The sequence below is a fragment of the Erithacus rubecula genome, assembly GCF_903797595.1.
Source record: "Erithacus rubecula genome assembly, chromosome: Z".
Lineage (NCBI taxonomy): Eukaryota > Metazoa > Chordata > Aves > Passeriformes > Muscicapidae > Erithacus > Erithacus rubecula.
Window position 1 is genome coordinate 20,940,485 of NC_136661.1, and position 23,161 is coordinate 20,963,645.

General features: G+C 41.1%; 1 protein-coding gene across 2 annotated transcripts in view; it reads right to left on the reverse strand.

Moving 5' to 3' along the window:
* Positions 1–9,187, reverse strand: part of EGFLAM (EGF like, fibronectin type III and laminin G domains) — a 70,428-nt gene extending 61,241 nt beyond the window's left edge. The window contains exon 1 of one of the 2 annotated variants that reach the window (XM_079330099.1): positions 8,906–9,187. In XM_079330099.1, the coding sequence (XP_079186225.1) occupies positions 8,906–9,014 (109 nt within the window). In that variant the 5' untranslated portion in view covers positions 9,015–9,187. The remainder of the gene's footprint in view (positions 1–8,905) is intronic. The other variant, XM_079330098.1, reaches the window with a different exon arrangement.
* Between the last annotated feature and the right edge of the window lie 13,974 nt (positions 9,188–23,161).

Genomic DNA, 23,161 nt, shown 5'->3' on the forward strand with positions numbered 1-23,161 from the left:
CTGTCCTAGCTCCTGGTGTCTCTGCAGCACCTTGGCCTGGCAGAGAAAATTGGTAGCCTCTGCCCTTGGAGAAAGTTCCTGTTCCTAAGTTCCAGAAGGCAGCTGAAATCAAGCAGCAGTACAGCACCCTGTCTGTGTAACAGTGGGACAGTAACACATCCTGGCATCTCCTCCAACCTCTGTTGTCCCATCTGAGGTGCCAGGAAGCACAAATACTGGAGGAAGTTCACAAACCACAGCATTCCAAAAAGTAAAAAGGCCAGCAAAATTGTAAAAATGCCAAATAAATAACTTGAAATTTTATTTTCCTATCAATTAATATAACTTATTTTTCAGGTGTTTGCTATCCAAATTGCATTATCTCAATGGAACACATGGCAAAACTGCTCACAATAGTTGAAAAGAGTTCTTCTCGATGTAACTTAATCAGTTCACTTTATCTACCAAACATTTCTTCCTTGGTGAAACCCAGAACAAAACAGCTCTTGAAGAAACATCTTACTTGGTACCAGAAAATAGTTAAAGGAGAGCTTCCTGAGAAGTGGTAAGATAGAAAAAAATTACAATCTGACAATCACACGTGCATTACTTACACACATGCAGAAAGATTAAAGTGTAAAGAGGACAAAGCTGACCATGTGACAGGCAACAAACGTGCAGGGGAAGACACAACATGCAGCATTTGGATTCCCACAACCCTTCCAAGTCCTGAAAGGTTGCTTTGAATCTCATTATTCATGGACACAAACGATCTGGTCCCACCTCAGAAAGTATCACAAAAATCAGAGTGCATGTTGGTTTTTCTCGAGGTTTTGGCACAGGCCTCATAGAGCTAACACAACACTAAGTATAGCAGCCTCCCACCCAACACTTTATACTGACCACAATGCCAGAAAACATTCATTTCTCCATAGAAAGCAGAGTAGCTGGTCCAGTTGGTGTTTTCAGTCCACGGTGGGTGGAGGAGAACTCAAAGGAAGCTAAACCTGAGAGCTGGAACACATTATTTCAGCAGATCCTTGTGACACTGCAAAATCAGAGGGAGTGGGACTGGAGGGCACATTTGGAGATCCAAACTCCTGCTCAGAGCAGACTCAGCTGCACCAGCTTGCCCAAGACTTTGAATAAAGAGGTTTGAATATCTCCAAGGATAGACACTCCACAACCTCAGGATAAATTCTCAGTCACCCTCACAGTAAAAGAGTCCTTGCTCATGTTAAAGGGAATTTCCTGCTTTTCCTTTGTGTCCATTGTCTCCAGCCCTGTCCAGGGCACCACTGAGAAAAGCCCAGCTCCACCTTCATTACTCCTCCATCATTTATATACATCTGTATGATTCCCATAAATATTTTACTTCCAAAGAAAATCTGGCATCTTCTCAAGTAGCAGGAAATTCTTCCCCAACTCAGCTGCTCCATAAAAAATGGGATACTTCCAATACCTTCTTCAGTCAGCAAGTCGCCATTCACCCCACTATCAGTAAAACCAGAGGAATTTCTTTGTCTCTACTAAGTGACTGAAATAACTGTGGTTTTTAAACCTGAATCCCTGAACTGATTTAGTGTGGGATATGGCCTGTGCATTCAAAGAACCAGCAACAAGCAGCAGGATGTGAGAGCTAATAGACTGACGGGGAAGGACAAAACCCTCTTGGTGCAAGGGACAATGAGGCATGGAAACATATCACAGCATAAAGGACAAATACATAGGGGAGAAAATAGCACATGACCCAGCACAGCTATGATGTCCACACATCTAATGCTCCCTAATCCTCCCAAAGCATTCCCTGCTCCACTGGCACACTGTCTCCTGCAGCCTGTCGAGTCCAACCCTTTGTCCTAAACCTCTACCAGGGCTACCTCATGCAAACCATGCCCTTTATTGGCATCAGCTGGTCCAAACAACTCACTATTGTTTCCCCCTTGAAACCCATTTTAGGTGCTGCCTTGTTCTTTGTCTTGTTCTTTGAAAGAATTGCTTCTATTCTGCAGGTTTCTTCTTCCATCCTGTGACCCTGTGGCTGTGCAGGGGTAAATGGCTGGAAAGGTCTTTATCTCACCTACTGAGTCCTTTGGCACACACTTGGACAGAGAAACAGCTTTTAGCTGCAAAGTTCAGCTGTGCTATTGTGGCTGACCACATAAGATGGGAGCACGAGCAACCTGCACACTACAGGTTCACATGGGAACAAGAACATCCTGAAATGGGAGCAGGAGCTAAAAATGCCAGCAGGACACCAAACTCCATGCATGGCTGGAGTATCACCTGCAATGCCAACATCTCTGTAAACAATCATCTTCATAAAATGCCTGCTTATTTTTGGGAATGTTACCTTCTCCTGTAATTGTCTAGAAGGCAGAATATGAAAGAGACCTCACATTTCAATTCCAAGGAACAGATTCTGGCTTCTGCAATCACTAATTAAACCACAAAAATTTTGGTCCTAGACATGTACTTTCCATCATCTACAGTTTGACAGGTTTTATTCATAGTTTGGCTTCTTTTTTTCCTAAAATGGTATTCTACTTGAAATTTTTCATGCATAAAAGCAATTAAACTTGAGTGAAATACTGCATAATTTTTGCCCACTTTTAGGATTTTTTATCAGAAGATTTTTGAGCCGAGCAACACAAAGCCAGTCTTGACTTAAAACTTTGTATGTGCAGCAGTACCTCTGGCACAGCAGAAAGATCAGAATGATTTCTGTATTTGAAAGAAGTATAATCAACATTCACAGGATGTTCATTTCCCATCATTTTAGAAAGACAATTTTGCAAGTTCCAAATGTACATAGGTATTGATATATACCATCATTTTCATAGATGCCAGCAATTTTAAACTACTTTTAAAATTGAGAGAGATGGGAAGAATAATCTGATTCTTCCAGCTTCAGAGATCTTTCTGTGCAAATAACACTGGACTGACTATCCTCTGAGGACGTGGGGAAACTCAGAACCACTCTGTCTGCTTCTCAGAATTGTTCTTGACTCAACTGCTATCTGCACTGTTACATAAAAAGTTTATTAGCTGTAAGGTTAACATATATAAGGGGAAAGACACTCCATCACTATTTGGGAATACACTCAGGAAGTCATATTCAGATGTTAGCATACAGTTTATATTTCCCAGCCCTAAAAAATTATCCAGGATAACTTTGGCAAAGTTTGAGTGAGTCATCTTTTTAAGAAAATCAAGTCAATGCATTTTGGCTATCCACATCAATATTGTGTGGATTCCTTTTTCATTAGAGGCCAGTATCCTGAGGGACTTTTGTCAACAGTAGCCTTTGCTCCTGGGTCTACCCCATGTTCAATGGAAGAACTGGCACCCATACACCTCTCACCTGCAGAATTTTATGGATCATCACACAGTATCATTATCCAGGTTTGGTACCTGGTTGTGCTGAAGCTTTCCCCCTAAGCCTTCAATTTTCAGTGGCTTATGCCCTCCTGAAGCAGTTACACTCAAAGATGAATTCTGGTGTGCCTATTCTCAGCTCAATGGCTTTGAAAAGTCTGAAAAAGTAAGGTTGATCTTTTGCTGTGGTTTGGATGGTCATGTTACATGAAATAACTAATTTGGTTGTCATGCATGAGCATCTTCACTAAAAGTAAAAAGTAAAAGGAAGTCAAATCTTGCTGAGCTTTACCCAAAAGTATTTCCTTTCAGTTAGAAATAGTAATGAAGAACAGGTTTGGGGATTTGTTTGGCGTTAGGGATTTGGGGTTTTTTTTAGATTGATCATTTATTTGCAGAGAAAACAATTACATTTTTTAAATTCAAGATCACACATCTAATATAATCTCCTGTGTCCCTGTGATTTGGGAAGTCTTTTGATATGTGATCAGACCACCATCACACATTCTCTGATAAATATGGCACCCAACTGTACACTCAATAAGGTAATAATATACTCTGCAAAGACCTATTCATGCTGTTTGGTTAGATTACAGGTATCTTTAATATCCTTTAATGACTTTTTAATATGAAAAACTTTCTATAAGCATTTTAGAGTTTAATTTCCTTGTGATGGAAAAGTTGTGAAAAGGTCCTATCAGTCCTGTTTTGAGGACATGAAGCAATGATAGTCACCTTTTCTTAATTAGTTTTATTTTCAATTTTTAAAAAGCATAAAAAGAGCATAAACATGCATTAGAAGAGCATAAATAGAAACATGCAAAATTTTTAGACCCAATATAAGCATGATCTGAGGAGTTACAACCTTCCAAGTATATCCTCAGCTTATTAATGAGTTTTAAGGAGCACTAATAAAGAGAACTCATGCATTGAAAATTTTTGGTTTAAGAAAACAAGGTACTATTCTGTTCCTCAAGAACAGAATAGTTTTTTAGGTACTGACACTCAGAATCTCCGCTATTAAGTTTAAAGTGAGTTATGATTGTTGAATGTGTTCGTGTCTAATGAGCTGCAAACAATACAGAGTGCTGTGTCCTGTCTACTCCTGTGACACTGAGGGAAAAAGAGGATTTTTTTCTCCAAGGCACACCAGGAGACACCATGAAAATCACCTACACATTATCAGTTAATGCCTGGAAGCATTGATTAAAATTGGGGTACAGCTATGATGAGCACCCTGTAGGAGTTTTATCACTGTCTAAAGTGGCACGGCTGGAAAAGGATGAAACCATAAACCCACTCTCATCTCATTTTTGAGAATGAAAATCCAGCCTGTGAAGGACTGGCATGCTGTCAAAGACACTCTGTGACAGCCTCAGGGCAGAAACATCTCCCAAGGATCACTTTAGTGCCCCAGCTCCAAAACAACCCCTCCTCTCTGAAACATCACTGTGAACCCCAGTATCTAGTACAGAATGTCTCAGCTAATTTACCTTTCTGAACACTGGTAGAAGCCTGAATAGTCATTTCAGATATTGGAATTGGCAAAATGGTGCCAATGAAAAAGATGTACTGAAAGTTTCCTTGTTCAGAGGAAGACAGCAATGTCATGGTGGAAAGGGCACAGGACATTTTGCTGCAAGTGAGAGTAACTAAAGAAAACATACTTCAGAATGAGTAACAGTGACATACAAAGTAACATGCTCAAGTGGACTAATTCACTGCATTCCTATTGCTGCCCTGGAAAGTATGGTATCTGCATGAGGTAATGGTGTGATTGACCAGTTTTCAGAATTTACCAGACCATGGACCCCAGAGGTCCAATCAAGTGAGAATGTCACATAATGTTGTAATGCAACTTACACCTGAAGATGGCAAACAACAAATAGATATATAATTAGTGCTTGATTTTATTGCTGTTGAAGACATCAGACATTTTTTGAAACTGCAAGAGGATGATACTAATCTTCCCTTAAATAAATTATTCACATCTTCTTTATTAGTTCTAGCTCACAGATACGCACTGTCTCTGACAGCTCTACATCCCTCACATCAGGAATCATTCAGCTTCAGGAATCATTCAGTGTCTTCTCAGACACTTCACATCCAGCAGCAAATAAACCTTACCCCTGCACGCTTTACATGGGGGATTTATTATGACAGTGAATAAGAATTCATCCTATTCTGGCTCCAAAAAACTGTAATATTTAAAAACTCAAATAAGCACGTTCTTTCCCAAAGACTGTTGGATTTTTCATGTCTGTAGACGTGATTTCAAGGCAGTTTGACCTCTTTTGATACATAAATACGGCTAGAATTTCAAAAGTGCTCCTTACGTAGCAATTCTTATTATAGTCAGATTTTCTAAAGAATTCAACTATCCCAGAGCCAAATCCTTTGGGAAAAAAAAGTAATTTAGTGTAGTGCTGACCAAGGATCTGTACTCTTTTGAAACTCTGGCCCTGATGTTGAGTGCTACTCTCTTGTAAAGTCTTCAGACTGTAACTGGTCTGATTCCTCCAGTATTTACACAGAAAATTGGTGATTGGTCTACTGTTATGGACATCTGGGAAAGAGATACAAGCCAAATTCTTTATTTATATTGCTGGCAAGCATAATATATTTATAAAAGAAGAAGCATTCCTAAGCATCAGATATGATTATTTTTATTCTCCATGCAGACCAACTTACCCGTTTTATTATTCTACAGGGCGTTGGAATTTTACACTCTGTTACTAAAGAATCATCAATTCAATACCGTGCAACAGTTTTATGCCATGAACATCCACAGGACTGGTCAGCTCTTCCTTCTAAAATTCTCTAAAATCAGACAACCATTAAAATTAAATACTGTGTTTATATTAGTAGCAGAGTAACAGATTGGGAGCTTGTTCGGGGCTCTCGATTCTTCAACCAGCTGAAACTTGAAACAGATATGGCAAAAACCTGTGTCTTTGCAGAAGGCAAAAGCAAGAAAAAAATGTGAAAACCCTAGTATGAGTGCCAGCTTCTGGGAGTACAAGATATAGAGAATCCCAGGCTAATCTGTTCCCAGCTATACTATCCACCACACGGTGTCTAAGGATTTGTTTTAAGCCCTTCCCAAAGAGTCTGTCATCCTGTTGCCTTGTCTCCAGAAAATGTATTATGTAACTGTAAACGTTCAAATTATTTTAGCAGTCATCAGAATGTCTTGTATTTGAATACACAGCCTTTTTTCCCTGAAGATTAATTTAAGAACTCGCAAGTGTGGCCATTTTACTATATATTTTTAACTTCACAAACAGATTTCTTACTTTGCACCTTTCTTGGGATTACAAAACTGATCTTTGTAAGATAAGCCCTGAAGCAAAACTTGGGGAAAATGGAGATCCATTTTACTATCTTTTTTCCTTTTGATCCACAGGACCTCCAAGTCAGCTTCTGTTATTGAAGATCAACTGGTTTTTTGACTTCTCTCATGATATAACCTCTTGCTTACAAATCTCACTTCTATCACTATTGAAAAGGCCAAATGAAAGGAAAAAAAAAATCCTGAAGAACTTTTTACTATCTTATCTCCTCTTTACTCACTGAATCTGTAATTTTGGATGTGTGAGTAAATAATAGTTCTTTTCCACTCTTAACAACCCAGCATATGATATGCTGCAAAACAAGGCAGAGATGTTCCAGCTACCTGAAACTACATCTGTTCTGAGTGTTTTGAGAGCAACATTTAATTTCACAATCATGGGATTCTTGGGAGCCCTCAATTCCAACAGTCCCTGCAAAATGCAAATGGGATTTAAATCATATATATATATTTTTTTTTTTTTTGTGCTGCACACAAACAATGTGGGAGCTTTCCCTCTTCAGATCTTGCTAGTGGATTTTCAAATGTTTGCACAGATTAAAAAAAAAAATAAAAATTGCCCAATAAAACTCATTACTTACTTATACAGCAAAAGAAGCAAGAAAAGAATGATTGAATCAGTCAGTGAACCTGAAGCAGCATACTATAAAAAATTAACATAAAATGTGTCTTAACAAAAGTAAGGTAAACACAATTCTAACATATTAATTAATTTAATTCACAACACTACAATTAGTTTCCAAGCTTTAAAATGTTTAATGCACAGAAATGCATTTTTTCCAGGTCTGCCATTCTGCTGTGACTAGAGGAAACAAGTACAACAGCGTGTTACAATAAAAGAATATTTTAAAATATTTAGATATTTGCCTCTGCAACTTCACATATCTAGCATTTTTAATGCAGCTACTAATCATCTCATTCACAACGACTGTCTGCCTAATTTCCTCAAGTACTTAATGGTGGCTATTATGACAACCAAGGATCATGGGACTAGATCCCTAAGAGACAAGGTCAGACCAGTAAAATCAGCCATCTGTCCAGTAAGGGTTTTAAGCTCAGGCTGCATTTAAGTATTAAGTTTCCAAGGCATTTGTTTTCTTCTCATATGAGCAAGAAAAGGCACCATAGTGATTCTAACACCCAGCAATAAAAATCTTTCAATACTGTGGGATAACACAAAAAGGATCCGAAGTGACAAACACTTCGTGAGACGAGGCAGAGCTTACGAAACTTTTTGTATTTTCAATCGAACTGATCTCAGTGAACTCAGTGATAAGAGCCGGTGTTGGTCACACACATTCCAGGATACTCCCAGTGTTTGAGACAGTCCGGGCATAGTTATCTTCTCTTAGCACCGCAATTTGTAAAGTACACAGAATGTCAAACTTCACCATGCACTGTGTCTCATCTCATTGTTTACATTTTACCTTACTGTTTCATATGCAGACTGTAAAAGGGTTTTAAGAGACTCAGGGTTTTAACTTTCAACCTCTGAGGACTGTGCAGGACCTCCTTGATCAGCGCGCAAAGCTCCCGGCGACAGCCGTGGGAACCCTCCCGCAGGCAGCAGAGCTCAGCCGGGAGCAGGACCAGGAGGCACAGCCCATCAGGCTTGGTACACGATAGATACCTTTTTGGGACAAACTCATTGCTTCTTTTCTTTCACATTTACTACTCTATGCCTTAGGTTATTCTCTGCCAGACATACAAATGTCACAGCCACGGAACAGCCCGACAGGTCACCTCTGACTGGCTTAGAGGTTCACCTGGCTTCTAACTCGGCTCACACCGCACCGCAGGTAACAGGATCCAGGGGAAACCGGATAAAATTTCTGCCGATTTCTTCCGCAGCAGCCTGGTCCTGGTCTGTAAATCCAGTGCGCCCACCGGCACTGGGTGTAGGATGTCAGAGAAAACGAGTCCTACGCCGACCCCGCGAGTTCACGGGTCCCTGCCATTGCCGGGGCATCCTCCCTTCCCCGTGAGAGGGCGGCAGGGCTCGCAGGGCAGGGCAGGGAGCGGCGGACGCCCCGCCGGGCACCGGAGCTCCCGGACCAGCGCACTGACCGAGCAGCCCGACCTCAGCCCCCGCCGCCCGCCCGGGCTGCCCGGCCCCGCCGCCGCTGCGCCGGCCCGGGGCAGCCCCGCGCCAAAGCGACGCGGAACTTCGCCGGCACAAGCGTGTGGCGGTCCTACCTTGGCGGCGGGGGATGTTCCTGCGCGGCGTGGCCGCGCAGCCGATGCACGAAGCCAGGAGCAGCAGCAAGGCGAGGCAGCGGCGGTGACAGCCGCCCGGCAGCTCCATGTGCGCCGAGACCCCCGCCCGAGCGGGGAGCTGAGCGGCGAGCCGGGCCCGGCGCGGAGCGGAGCGCAGCGGGCAGCGGGGCTGGACGCGCCGGGCAGGCACGGGGAGGGACGCGGGGAGCGGGGAGGAGGCTGGCTCCGGCCCTTTGATGGGATTACTGCCCGGCGCGGGGCACGGCTCGGCACCTCCCCCGCGGGGCGCCGGCCCAGCCCCGCCGGAGGGGCCGCGGCGTCCCCTGCCGGGAGCGCCCCGCGCAGCTCGGCTGCCGGCCCTGCCCGCGGGGAGGGGGCCCGCGCCCACCCTGGGTGCCACCGGGCACCGTGCCGCCCCTTCCTCGGCGGGGACCCCTGCCCTGCCCCCCGCCCCCAGCCCCGCTCCGCCCTGCGGGACCCCGACTCCAGTGCCGCCCTCCCCAGGCAGCGCCGACATTTGCCACGGGTTTGCGGGTTTCTCCCTTCTTTCTTCTCCCGAAGGTACGGGGCTGAAATGCTAGCCAACTGCTGGGGCGAAGGCGAAGCTAGGAGGAGGATTTGGTGAGGAAATTGTGGCCGAATTAAGAGGATAAATTAAGTTTAATCCCCCCCCCCCAGATGGAGGCTGAGACCTATCCAGCCACTCAGACTAATATAGAAACCCCTGTGGAGATTAGAGGGGATGGAGAGGGCTGGAGGAGGAAAGCAAAGGGACGCGCTGGAATATGACGATCCCAGAAAAAAAACTGAGATAAACAAGAAGTCCAAAGCACCTCTTCAGAGCATCTCTGTCAAATTAAGTATTGATGAGTGGAAAGACCAAATCTGTTTGGTTCAGTATCCCATCTCTGAAATTTAAAAGACAGAAGGAATTGCAGAAACTTCCTGTTAGCAGACATGAGATTATCTGCCCTCTGCTCCAGGTCTCATCCTGAATTTGGTTAGTTAGACATCAGTATAAACCCTGAAACACCAGAGATGTTATGTCTTGAGGGTTTGTGTGGGCTTTGGTTTGGAAATTAGCTTCATTTATTTATTTTGCTGTTTACTTTGATAGCTTTCAGTGGACTTGATGTCCATATTAATTATGTATGTTTATACTCTTTGTGAATTTGTAAATCTAATACTCTGTTCAATGAGTTCTATGCTGTAATTATATGACATGTGGAGAAAAACCAGGAAGACATCAGAAGAAAAACTGTCTCTCTGTGAGAACAATACTGGTATAGGAAAACAAGGAAATATGTACCTCTTTAGGTATGAGAGGAGACAAGGAAATGGTGGTGAAGTCCTTTTGGACAGAAGATCAGAGGAAGGGAGTTTGAGCCCCTATCCTGTAAAAGCACTGCAAGTACCTCCTGAAGAAAGCCTTCACAGGAGACAGTCGAGGGGGCAGCCCATGCCTGCCTCAGGGACAAGGAGATGGAAACCTGGTCCCTTAGAAAGGGCAGCATCCGAGTTTCAGGATGATCACTGCCAGGAGAGTGTGCTCGAGGCTACAGGAATTAAAGATGGGGAGTAGTTTTGTTAACATGGTTGGGATGCCAGTGGTATGTCTGTCTCACACGCTTATCAGCCTGCCTTTGCAGAGACAGAGGCACTGCTGGACATGTGGGAGAAGTGCAGGACTCATGGCAGGAATTCCTGGCAGGGTCAGTAACTGTGGTGTGCTGTGAAACTGCATTTTACAGGACAGATAATGAACTCTGGATTCCATATTTGCCCAAAAGGCACATGGACTGCTCATTCGTTGGCGAAAAATGGCAAGCAGATCACAGCCAAGGATGGAGAAAAGCAAAGCCTGTCCTTTATATGCACTCCAAGTAATTGTGGTTTGTACAGTGTGCTGTCATCAAATTCATAACAATTTCTGCTTTTCTTCTTACTTGGTCTCCTTCCTCCCTTCTTTCACTCCCCCATTTCTTTCCTCTGACTTTCTTTTCTGGCAGTACTCATAATAACCGCTGTAGTTTGTCTTCTCACATATGCCTATCTACCCAAAGTATTTTGTGATTAAGTTGTAGTTGGACATATTGAGGCCAAAATGATTGGAACACCAAAGTTGATACTGCTGAGTTTCAGGGAGTTATAAGATTCAGACAAATTTTATAATTTTAATTACAGTTTTGGGAGATTATCTCTGCAGCCATGCAAGTTGGCAACTTGCCTTCTGTTGTGATGGAGCAGGATATTCAGTTCTGGATGTATGGAGAGGTGCTCTTCCTGAAAATCCTACCAACAAAGCTAATCCACCATAAACCTGGTGAATTCCCTCTAAATAACAACATGACTTCAGTGGCCTTCTCACTGGTAAGATTTTTACACTCTCCTCATTGGCATAGTCCCTGTTGTCTTCCAGTAGCAAACTGATTAAAATTAAAAAAACTTGGCACACATTTGTTAATGCAACCTCTGTCCAGAGGGAGAAGCATTTTAGTGGAGTATGTAGAACTATAACTTAGAATTTTGTTTAAAAGACAAATGTTTGCCTTCCTGTTCATTGATCCGGGAGATAGCAAGATGTGTGAAGAGTTACATGAACTTTTGACAGTGATGAGTTTTGGGAGGTGAGACTGTTGATGAGTTTTGTGACTGTCTCAGACCAGTTTGTTTTGTCTTACAGAAGAAAAATTACCTTTCTCAGGGAGGACTCTCTTGTACTAGAAAAGCACAGTTATGACACCTCTTGTGATGCACTAATGATACCTGTCTGCATGCTCATCCATTCATATGTCCTCACCTGAAACTTGTTCTGTATGGATTTGGCTTTAATCAGTGGTCTGCAATTGGATTCAGCCTCAGAGGTATCTTTATACCAGTGATGAGATTTCTGTTTTGCTCCTGAGTGTGTGTAGATATGTAAAATGTCCATAATGTGCCCAATTCTCCAGTGGTTGTAAACACTTGTTGATAAGGACTGAGACACCCTCTTTCAACAGTCCATAAACCCAGGAGACAAGCGGTGGTGGAGGCAGTTTTACATCATTATCTCCTCCACCACTAAAAAAACTAAGCCAGCACATGAATTTGGATATATTAGCTTCTGTTCAAGTTGAATATTCCATTCTTTCTCTTGCTCTGTAGCTCTAGGAAGGAATCAGGCTACAGTCCACATAGTTTCTTAGTGAAACAAAGGGATACAACACAGAGAATTTTCTCCTCACCTGTCTTCCTTAAGAGGCAATGCATGTGCATACTGCAGTAGGGGTGCAAGGAATAATGTCCTGGGAAGGCAGGAGAAAGTGTGTCTCATACTACTGTGTACTCAGACCCCTCTAAAAGTTCTACATCTGAAAGGATCAACTTGGTTCAGCTTGCAGTTGCATTAGCCTGTTATATCAACATGTGATTTGCAAGTGCCAGAATCAAGAGCTGCCCCTTTTCCTTGAGTAGGTAAAAACAGATATAAATGCAAAGCATCAAATTTTCAAGCGTGTCCATAGATTTACCTTCAGGATTTGGAGGTCTAGTGTAACAGGACTTCATTTTTCTGGTAAGTTTCAAAGTTAGGATGTCAGGACTCTCTTAGAAGCAAAGTGTGTGTAGTAGGCATCTAGACCATTGCTCATTCACAGTTAAAAATAGATTCCTACACTTATTTTCAACACCTGACTTTAGAATCAGGAAGATTCTGTGGAAGAACCTAAAACAGGATGTTTACCCCAAAACTATTTGGTAGAAGCAAGGAAACGTTTGTTTGTGGGCAGTTAAGTGAGCAGATGGAGAGACTGGGTGGAGGAAGAATCTGGCCAGTGAGCTTAGCAGGCTTCTCCACTGTGATTCATGGGGCTGAAAGAGCCACAACTTTGCCTTGGAGCTTCTCTTCACTTGAAAAAGGAGGCTAAATTTATAACATTTTCCAGAGTTGCTCAACATGTGGATACATTTAATCCAGAATAGGATTAAAATAAAAGCAATGAAAAGGCTTTTGAGATAGAAGTGTACAAATGGGGGCATCTCATGTTGAAATGGGATATTCTATATCTTTATAGTTCTTTTAATGGTGAAAGCATGGGGGACAGATTAAGACATTTGGAATGTGGACATTTTTATAATTATGAAGAATGGATTATTTTCTCATTAACTAAAGATTTAAAAATTTTGGTTTTCTCCCTCTTTTTTTTTTTAATGATCAGAATTTTTTAAAAGGCCAATTCCAAATAGGAAGCATTGTGTTAAATTGTTTGTGATCCACTGTAGATTTTTGTCAGGAGTTTTTCATAGGTTCCTCTCGAAGGAAGAGCATAAACTTTTGACCTATTAAGGTAATCATTTTTGTATGCCTAGGTCACTCTATCTATTTCACCATCCTGGTATTCATTCCAAAGAGATACTGATTAAGAGTTATACCAATCAGTATATACCTTAAATGGAATTATATGGAAGAAAAGATCTTCTATATTGAGTTTACTAACTTCATAAATTTATGGAAAATGGAAGGCCTATTACTTACTAGCTTTCAAAATTAAACCTCACAAATGTAATACCTCTTAAACCCACAAATTTTCATGTAGCAAGTCGCATTTAGCTTTATAGCAATAACAAAAACATCAATGGTAAATTGTATCTTATTACTAAATTAGAAACCAGTGACATTTCATAAATTACTATATTTGTTGCTTCTAGTAATCTTTACAATAAATAATTGCCTAACTTACAAAATGCCATAGATGTGCAGACAGTGTATATGACAATTTCTCACTTAAACCCATAACTCTTCTGCATAAACTGGTTTTTTCACACTTAACTAAGCAGAGTGTCTTGGGTAGACCTGTTTCTGATACTCCACAGACAATGTGCATTTGAACAGGTTAGGAAGTTCAGGCTGCCCAACAAACTCAAAGGGCAAGGGTCGTGGAAACTCTAGTTTTCTTGCAGATTTGGTAGGGCTTCTTCCTTAGGATTTTATTAGGAAACACATAAAGGTTTATGTAAATTTAAACTACCTTGAAACAGTGAAGGGATGAGTATATCCTATTAGGTTCTTAGCTTCTGACACCATCTACTTATTTTAGATCTGGATCTGAACTGAGCCTTCAAGGCTCTTTCTATCTTCATGTTTTCCTAAAACAGTCTATGAAGCCCTGATTTAATTTATCTGGGGGACAGAACCCAACACAATCCCTGCCTGCCATTTACTCACATCTTAATATAGGCACAGCTGTACATCAGAGGTATACTACATTGACACATATTAAATGCTGAAAAAACAAAACTAAGCAAACAGCATGAGACTTCTCTTGTCATGTCAATAAATATTTTACAGATGTTTATTACCCAAACTGACAGTTTTAAGTCCATCAACCTCTCCAAGGGCTCAGATTCTTTCTGTCCCCCATTGTCTCTCATATGCACTGGCTGTGGCAGTGCCAGAAAGCACACATGAGCATCTGCAAGCAATGACTGTGCTGCAGAGAAGAGTCTCTACAGCCCTCATGCACGTGCTGTCAGCTCTTCCTCCTAACCTCCCTGCCTCCTGCTGTATTCTGGGCTGTTTTTCCATCTCTCCATCTCTTTGCTTCCTATGACACTCATTGCAGGATGGTTTTATTAAATACATTTCATGGGTTACTTGTATTCTATCAGGACTTAAAACTGCAGCCAGGACCTGTAGTTCTACACACAGAGACCAAAAGATAACACAGAAAGGCCTTGTTGTGGGCCAGACTTATGAGCATGCCAGAGGTAAACACTGAGAACAAAATCTGGGAATAGGAGGATGATGAACAACAATAAAAATAATGGTCTTAGTCCTCTGGCCAGTCATCTATACCATTGCATTCCTCATTGTTGTCTCACTCTTTCATCCTTACTAATTTTCACTTTTTTTAAATGCCACATTAGTACTTACTATGTTATCAAGTGTTCTTTCCTGACACAGTAAACATTTTTTATTAGTCACACTTTGCAGTGTATTTATAATTTATAATAATTTATAATTAAGAGCTACTGTGCATTACACTGTTAAAACACCAGGATTACAGGGAAAAAACAATAGGGGTTCCATTTGTGGGCCCACTTTGTTGCTTTGCTTAAAATTTAAAATTAATGTAATTAGGAGTGAGCACAATAATTCATTTGTGCCAGCACTCCAAAATGGATGTTGTAGTCTATGTGTTGAAGTCCTAAAATATAGGATCCTGTAGTTTCCTTTGGTAAATATTACTTTTTCTGACTCCTGTAGCAAAGAATTTGACACCTCTTTGGTCATTGATTAGGCTGTCAGTGTGCTACAGATATACAAAGTAAGCTCCAAAGACCATCTACCCAGAGTAAATTTAAGTACAAGATTGGAAGATTCTTAGGCAAAGGAGCTCCTTGGAAATGGGGCCCAGCAACATGTGTGGTAGCTTGTAAGAGCCAAACCTGACACTTGCTATTTATGAGAAAGCTATGTAGTTATTCTTTCTGTCAGACTTGTTTGTGGATTTGTAGGTTCCTGTTTTAATAACCTTGTTTTCCTTCTCCTTTTGTCTTCTTTGGCTGTGTTTTGGTAAGGTGAAGAAAGCATTGTTTTGAACTCAGGCACTCTTTATAGTGCCCTTTATTCAACTCATAAAGAAACAGCAGAAGCACAAAGACCAAAATTCCAAACATTCTCACCTAACAATATAAACATTTTTTAATACACCTCTCTCACCCTCTCATCTCAGATAAGTCAATAATTCCCAGGTTTATTCCTATTGTTCTCTTGCCAAATCAATTATTTGGGGCTATGGTAAATGTAAAGAAAAGCCGCAGAAGGAAGAAATGTGCTCTTTTACAAACTTGATATTGCTTTAGACATTCATAAAGTTTACATGCAGCAAATAATAAATATTTATTATTTATAATAGTGGGAGGTGTTGGAAAAAAATATGTTTTTTCTTTCTTATCTTTATGATGATGATGATATAAAGAAAAATGAATGATCCACAATGCTTTGAGGAGCTCAGGGCACCATCATCATATTTGTTTTCCCATTTCAGTCCTTCTGCTGCTCTCAAAAAAAAGTTATTTCAAAGATTGTCTTCCACTGTTTTTCTATTTGATCTAATGTGTGTCATCTCTCCACGCTTTCATCTATTAACTACACTGACTGGTGAAGTTACCTCCTGCTTAGGATATAATTTCCCAGGTATTTTTCCCACATTTGTGATCAGGATTTCAGAATCACAGGATCACAGGATGGGTCAGGTTGGATCACTGTGGCTCATCTGGCCCAGCCCCTGCAAACACTGCACAGGACTCATCCAAACAAATGCGGGATCTTCAGACAGGGAGACGCCACAGCCTCTCTGGGCAACCTCTTCCAGTGCTCGCTCCCTGCACAGTAAAGAATTTCTTCCTCATGCTCAGGTAGAACTTCCTGTGCATTAGCTTTTGCCCATTGCCTCTTGTCCTATTGCCCAGCAGCACTGAGCAGAGCCTGGTTCATCCTCTCACCCCTCCCTGCAGACACTGACAGACCCTGATGAGGTCCCATCTCAGTTACCCCTTCTCCATGATGAACAGGATCAATTATCTCAGCCTTCCCTCATTATAGAGATACTCCAGCACCTTCATCACCTTTGTAGCTCTCTGCTGGACTCACTCCAGGAGCTCCACATCTCTGTTGTGCTCAGAGACCAGAACTGAGCACAGACTCCAGGAGAGACCTCACTAGAGCTCAGTAGCAGGGCAGGATCATCTCCCCTGACCTTCTGGCAGTGCTCTTCCTAAGGCATCCCAAGATTCTGCTGGCCCTCCTGGCCACAAGGGCACTGCTGGCTCATGGAGAGTTTATTGTCCACCAGGACCCCCAGGTCCTTCTCCACAGAGCTGCTTTCCAGCAGATGGGGCCCAGCCTGTGCTGGCACCCAGGGTTCTTCTTCCCCAGGTGCAGGACCCTGCATTTGTCCCTTTAAAATTTCAAACTGTTCTTTTCTGTCCATCTTTTCTACCTGTCAAAGCCCTTCAGAAGGGCTATACAGCACTCTGGGGTATCACCCCTTCTTAATTGCCAGAAAGAGCACTAAAAGGTGCATTTGCAGAACGAATGATATTTCTGGGAAAACACTGAAGAAGTGTAAGACCACAAGATCTGCTAGTTCACTTTCACTCAGTCAGTGTCTTCTCCTCCTTCCATGGGGAAACATAAGCACTGGAGGAAAAAGCAAAAGTTTTAAGAAGTTGAATTTTTTTTCCAAGGCAAGGAGAAAACTGCTGAGCGAGTGCCATGTGCCTTGTGGGGCCCAGTCATGGTCTTGAGTGTTCTAAGACATTATTATGGATATAACATCATACACAAGGTTACCTCTCTAACCAGACATTAAAAAAACTCTTGTAGGTATCCCAGTTTACATGAAGATAAAAGATAACAGGTCTCCAACTTATTCTGATTGTTGATTCATCCAAGATGTTTCTTCTCTGTCTCTTCCCAAAGATCACTGAAAACGTCATTTGCCACACTTTAATTTACTATCTTGAAACACAGAGAAAATACCAGAGATAACTTGCAGCTTGACAAGCCTCTAAGGAGCTCTTGAAAATCATAATTTTTTTTGAAGATATCTTTAAAAGCAGTTTTAAGTGTTTGCCCTGGTAACATTTATATAAAAATAGCTGACCAGAATAGGATTACAAGGTGAATAAGTGATTGCAAGGTGAAACCTTCTAACTTTCTCAGTTTTTGACTAGGAAAATTTAAAAATTAAAAAAAAAATTAAAAGACGTGTTATTTATTATTTATTTCACAAGATGTGTTATTTATTTCACAAGCTTAACTCAACATGATCTTGCTCTTTCTTGTCATTATAAAAGCACCCTACTCGTGCAGATATGAAAACAGTGGGTTCCTGAGGTGCTCATTTAATTCTAAAATCATGATTCTTATTTTTAGGCTGAAAGATGTTTTAAACAAGACAGCAATTTCCTTTTGCTTTACCTCCATAGGGTAATATCTAGATTCTACAAAATTTCAGAGGGAAAAGTTCAGCTGTGGCTACTAAGGGTGACTGTTGATGGCTGTTGCTGGGACAAGAACTGTCCAGACTCAAGGAATCTGGGAATTTCATTTTTTCCCCAAGAGCACATGGCCAAATTAACTTTTCAGTAATCATAGTGCAGCAGATTCTTTGGAGTATGAATGTCATCATCCCTCTTATTTATATTTACAATTACTATGTTGTGGATCTGTATTTCAGATTCCAAATGTCTTGGTGGGCTGCAAAGCAGGACAAGGGAGATGGTGCTGATCTGTAATGCAGTTTCAGGAGATGAGGGTACTGTTCCACTGAGTAATCTCAACTCTGAAGATGTCTGATAGCTTCTGTGCAGTTCAGCTCTGCACTCACACCATGTGTGATATCCATGCTAGTGCATGTAAAAGTGTCTCAGATCTTGGTCAGTTGTGCTGCACTCTGGCCTGTCCATGCATCTCCATTTCCATTGACTTTGAACTTCAGTGCCAGATTTTTCCAGCACAGTTTTGTAATGCCAAGGCAATTGTGACATGCAATCCCACTCAACAGTCCTGTTATATTGCAGAGTGGGTGGGGTGTAGGATAATGTGTTCCCATTCCAATGTCCATCTTTAGCTAGTTTTCCTGAAGTTACCACCCCAGTTTCAATGCTGACTACCTAGCTGCTTCTGTGTTACCCATTGCTGAGATGTATGGCATCCCAAGAACAGAGATAAAGTCTGTCAGGCAGTGGTTTTGGACTTGAAGTTGTGCATGAATTTGGCCAGCTGTCCCCCTGCCAATGAACATACCAATTTATTTTCTCTCAGAGAAAGGGAACAGAATGGTAAATTCAGCTTGTAATTCCTGATTTAGCATTTTTTACTATGGATCTAACACAAATAAGACACGTTGTGACTTAGACCACATGGTTCTGCAAAACTTATTAATGCAATCGTCTTACTGGACTGGAACCAAAGCAGGTAAATTCAACTGAAAACCTTTTAGTGACTTTAGTGGATTTTTGCATTTGTCAGATGAATGTAGAGGTATTCCAGCATGATTTTTAGTACCTCTATGCATGGGGATACAGGAAGCTGCAACCACTCTGCTCCTACTCAAGGCACAAAAGGGCAGTAGTTGGGAAACACCACTTTGTATTCTGATCTGTACATATTTGGACTTTGTTTTCAGCTTCCAAACAATATGAAGGTTTTTGAGCTACATTGCTCTTGTGCAAGAGTAAAACTCTCATGTAGTCTTAGCAAGACCAGAAACCTGATGCAGGCACTATAAGAACCCATCAAATTTACTTTCTAACAAAAAGTTAAGAAGCAAAAAATTATGCTTTGGCTTGCAAGACAGAGGAGAGGAAGACATTGACCCATTCCCCCTAAAGACTGACCTATATCTTCAGGTGCATGTGCTACAGATTATTAGGGTTTTCTAAACAGTCCTAATATCTGCACAGATATTCTGTAACAAGGATGGTACTGAACTAAATCACTTGTAATATTCAAAATAAAGAGCTAAAGGGAAAAAAATAAAATAATGATTTTTGCTTAAAAAAAAAATCTTCTATAGGAATTAAGAACTTCACATTTTTGAGAGACTTCCTTACTCTATGCCATATCTTTATAAAATTGTTTTGAATTTCAGTACTCTGTAATATTATAATTTCAGTGGTACTTCTATGGCTTTGTCCAGGTTTTCCTTTCAGAAACACATCTCAGTGTGCATAGTCTAGTACCTGCTCTGCTAGTGTCCAGAGCATGTGTGCCAGGTGGGATATGGATACATAATGAGCATCATCTGCTGCTGCTTCAGGTCTGCTGCTTCATTAGGCCTGGTTTCAATGGATCCTAAAAAAGTGCAAAAGTTCCTAAATTCTGTCCAGATAAAATTTCCAGACAGAACAAAAATAGACAGAAATAATTGCTCTAACTACATTGGAGAGCTGCCTCTTTCATGTTTATATTCCAGTAAGCAATGAGTTCAATCAGATTTTAGATAAACTTCTTTGTAGAAGGAAGTAAATACTGACTTTTACACAATTTGAAAGTGAAAATACAACAGCATATACTCAGAGTAATCTGTCCATCTCTACCCATATCTGTGGATCTATTCTGAATTTGTAATACCACTTTTCAGTTCAGAATAATTTTTCAGATCAAGCTCAAGACAGAGCAGTGATAAAGAGCATATACATAACTATAGATTAAATGGAATGAACCAGGCTGTATTTTTCTATTCTAGTTACTAAAGGACCCTCCATATGAAAGAGACAAATCTCATAGATGCTAGGTGCAGGAAGTCCAGGGATTTTATTAAGAGGAGGTACTAAGTATTTTTTTGCTATGAAACTCTAAGCTCATTGTTTCATCTGAAACTACCATAGCAACAAATGCCACCTGTATCTTTGCTTTGCAACCACATTTCTTGAGGTCACTTTGCTGCTGCCCAACACACAGATGGCCTATAAGGATATAAATGTATTTCCTCTTCACATCAGCTATATTATATTTTTGTAATGTATGAGGTCAGATCCTTTGTAGATTTAAGTCAGGACAGCTCCTATAATGCTCCATCAGCTTCAGAAAAACACTGCCTCTGACAGTGACCAAGAGTCTGGCCCTAGCACTTTACCTTATAGCAGTATGGGGAGAAGGGATAATCTCTTCAGGAAACAAGATTCCAGTATAGCTTGTGTTTTCCAAACTCTCCTTCAAAGTCATCAAGGCTTTATTTTTCTCATTCATACAAAATGAAGACAATGACCTAGTCTTTCTATTAATTAAAACCATTCTAACATTATATTTAACATTACAAACTTTTTTACTTTTTATTTTATGTGGTGAAAGAATATGTGTTTGTTCTCCCTTTGTCTACCATCAGGAAAAACTATTTTCAGAAGAAAGAATTAAACAAGTTGTGTGTATAAAAACTTCTCAGATCTTTAGGGCCTTCCAGATGTACTCTGTCAACAGAAATAATAGAAGCTTGCATCATGTGTACCATATCTGGTGAAACATCACACTGTTTCTTGGATTAAGCCAATTTAAGATGTATTGAATGCTGCTTTGTTGGAGTCATATTTAGGTATCTTTCCTCAAGAATACTGTTCTGTATCTTCCAAGAGTAATTTTTCTTTGATTTATTTCTATTCCTGTATCAATCCCAGAGGTAAGCCATGCTATTTTATGTTAAGAGAGCTCTGCTTGGATATATCTAATGTTGTCTTCTCTACAGGCAGTAGAATGACAGTCATTAAAGAGACTCATTCTTTAAACTTCTCTGACCAATAAACTTGATATATTTTCATCTTCTGTAGCCTGTAAGTTTGTCAAGGTCTCAGTTAACCAAATCTATTGTGTAATGCCCATGAGGCATGTAGTTAAGAGCCTAAATTGTTTTCATCTTCATTTTGGTAGATATTATATTAATAAGAGCTACTGAAAACCAGTACTGTAACCTTTCTTCTCACTAGTAATCTAATGTAGACTTTATACAGAATTTAATTCTTAAAAAGCTACTAATTTTTTTCTGTCCAGCCAAAAAGGCACAGCAGGAAGACAGTGTCTGCAGTGTTCTGTTCTGTTCTGTTCTGACCAGCAGGAGCAGGGAGGTCATTCTTGCCCTGTACTCAGCACTGGTGAGTGCTGTGCCCAGTTCTGGCCCCTCAGTTTAGGAAGGACCTTGAGACACTTGAGTGTGTCCAGAGGAGGCAACAAGGTGAGGGGCTTGGAACACAAACCCTGTGAGGAATGACAGAGAGCTGGAGAAAAGGAGACTCAGGGGTGACCTTATGACTCTCCACAACTCCCTGAAAGGTGCCTGTACTCAGGTGGAGTTGGTCACTTTCTCCAAGCACGGGCAGAACCAGAGGATACAGTCTTAAGCTGCACCAAGGGAAATATGGGCTGGATATTAACATAAAGTTTTTTACAGAAAGAGTGATAAAGTACTGGAATTGTCTGCCAAGGGAGGTGGTGGTGTCACCATCCCTGGATGTGTTTAAAAAGACTGGATGTGGCACTCAGTGCCATGGTCTAGCTGAGGTGTTAGACTCTGATCTTGAAGGTCTCTTCCAGCCCAGTGATTCTGTGATTCCATCTCAGATCAGCCCAGAATGGCTCTCTGGCTTTCGAGCTGTGGCTCTCAGCTGCACTGCAGCACCACTCACTATCAGAGTCCAGAACCCACACCAAAAAACTGCAAACTGCTGTAACTTTTCTGTTGGCCTCTGAGTTTCAAGCACTTGTGAGTGCACAGACATATGAACCCTGCTGGCCTATCTGTCACATTTAAGTGCAATAGAGTTGGTGTCACTATGATTGTGACAAATCATCCAGACATGCTCAGCTGCTGGCTATAATCACATGCTGTAACCACATCTCTTGCTATTTGCAAACCCATTGTTCATGAACTCTAGAAAAACAAAAATAAAAATTGGTATAGGTGGCAAAAAGCAATGCTTAGTTTTCTTCAGATGAACAAGAAGGCTTTTAAAAACAAATGGCTCTTAGAAACACAACCATGCACTGGGGGCTTGGCCTACTCTTTAAACACTTATGAATACCTAGTCATGTTATAAACAATTAAATTCTCCACCCATGTTGTATGTACACAAGATAGTTTGAATGTCATACAGAGCTCTTAGAAACAAAATGTAAACAGTCCTTTTCAGCTGCAGTGGGAGTCTGAGAAATCAAATGTCAAAGTGCAGGCCTGTGAAAGCAGTAGAGGATCTTTGGGGTTTGTTTATTGGCTGGCGTGACCTGCTGTCTGAGAACTAAATTGACAGTGCTCAAACTTAATGGATGAAGGAAATAAAAAGACCTTAATTCTCCCTACACTACAAGAAGTGATTTAGGAAAAGGATAGCAGTAGAACAGAGAAAAATGAATGCCTCCCATTCCTGTGGAAGCCAACCACTCTCAGTAAAAGGACAGTGGTGCAATTTTGCAGGCTAGTGATATCAGCTTTTCAAAAGCAAATAAGAGGGCAAGAGGTAAGGATAAAGCCTATACTTTGATCCCCACAGAGTGATGCTGCTCCTCACATCCATCTCAGCTCAGACTGGAAATTCACAACCCAGCCCCAAGGGACTGCTCTCTTGTCTGAATTTGGTGGGTCAGCTGGGATCTGAACAGGCCAGGTCCATGGTCCAAGGCCAGTTGTATGAGGTTCAGTAAACCAGGTCCTGACCCTTGGCTAACAGCAGCCCCAAGCAGTGCTACAGGCTGGGACTGGC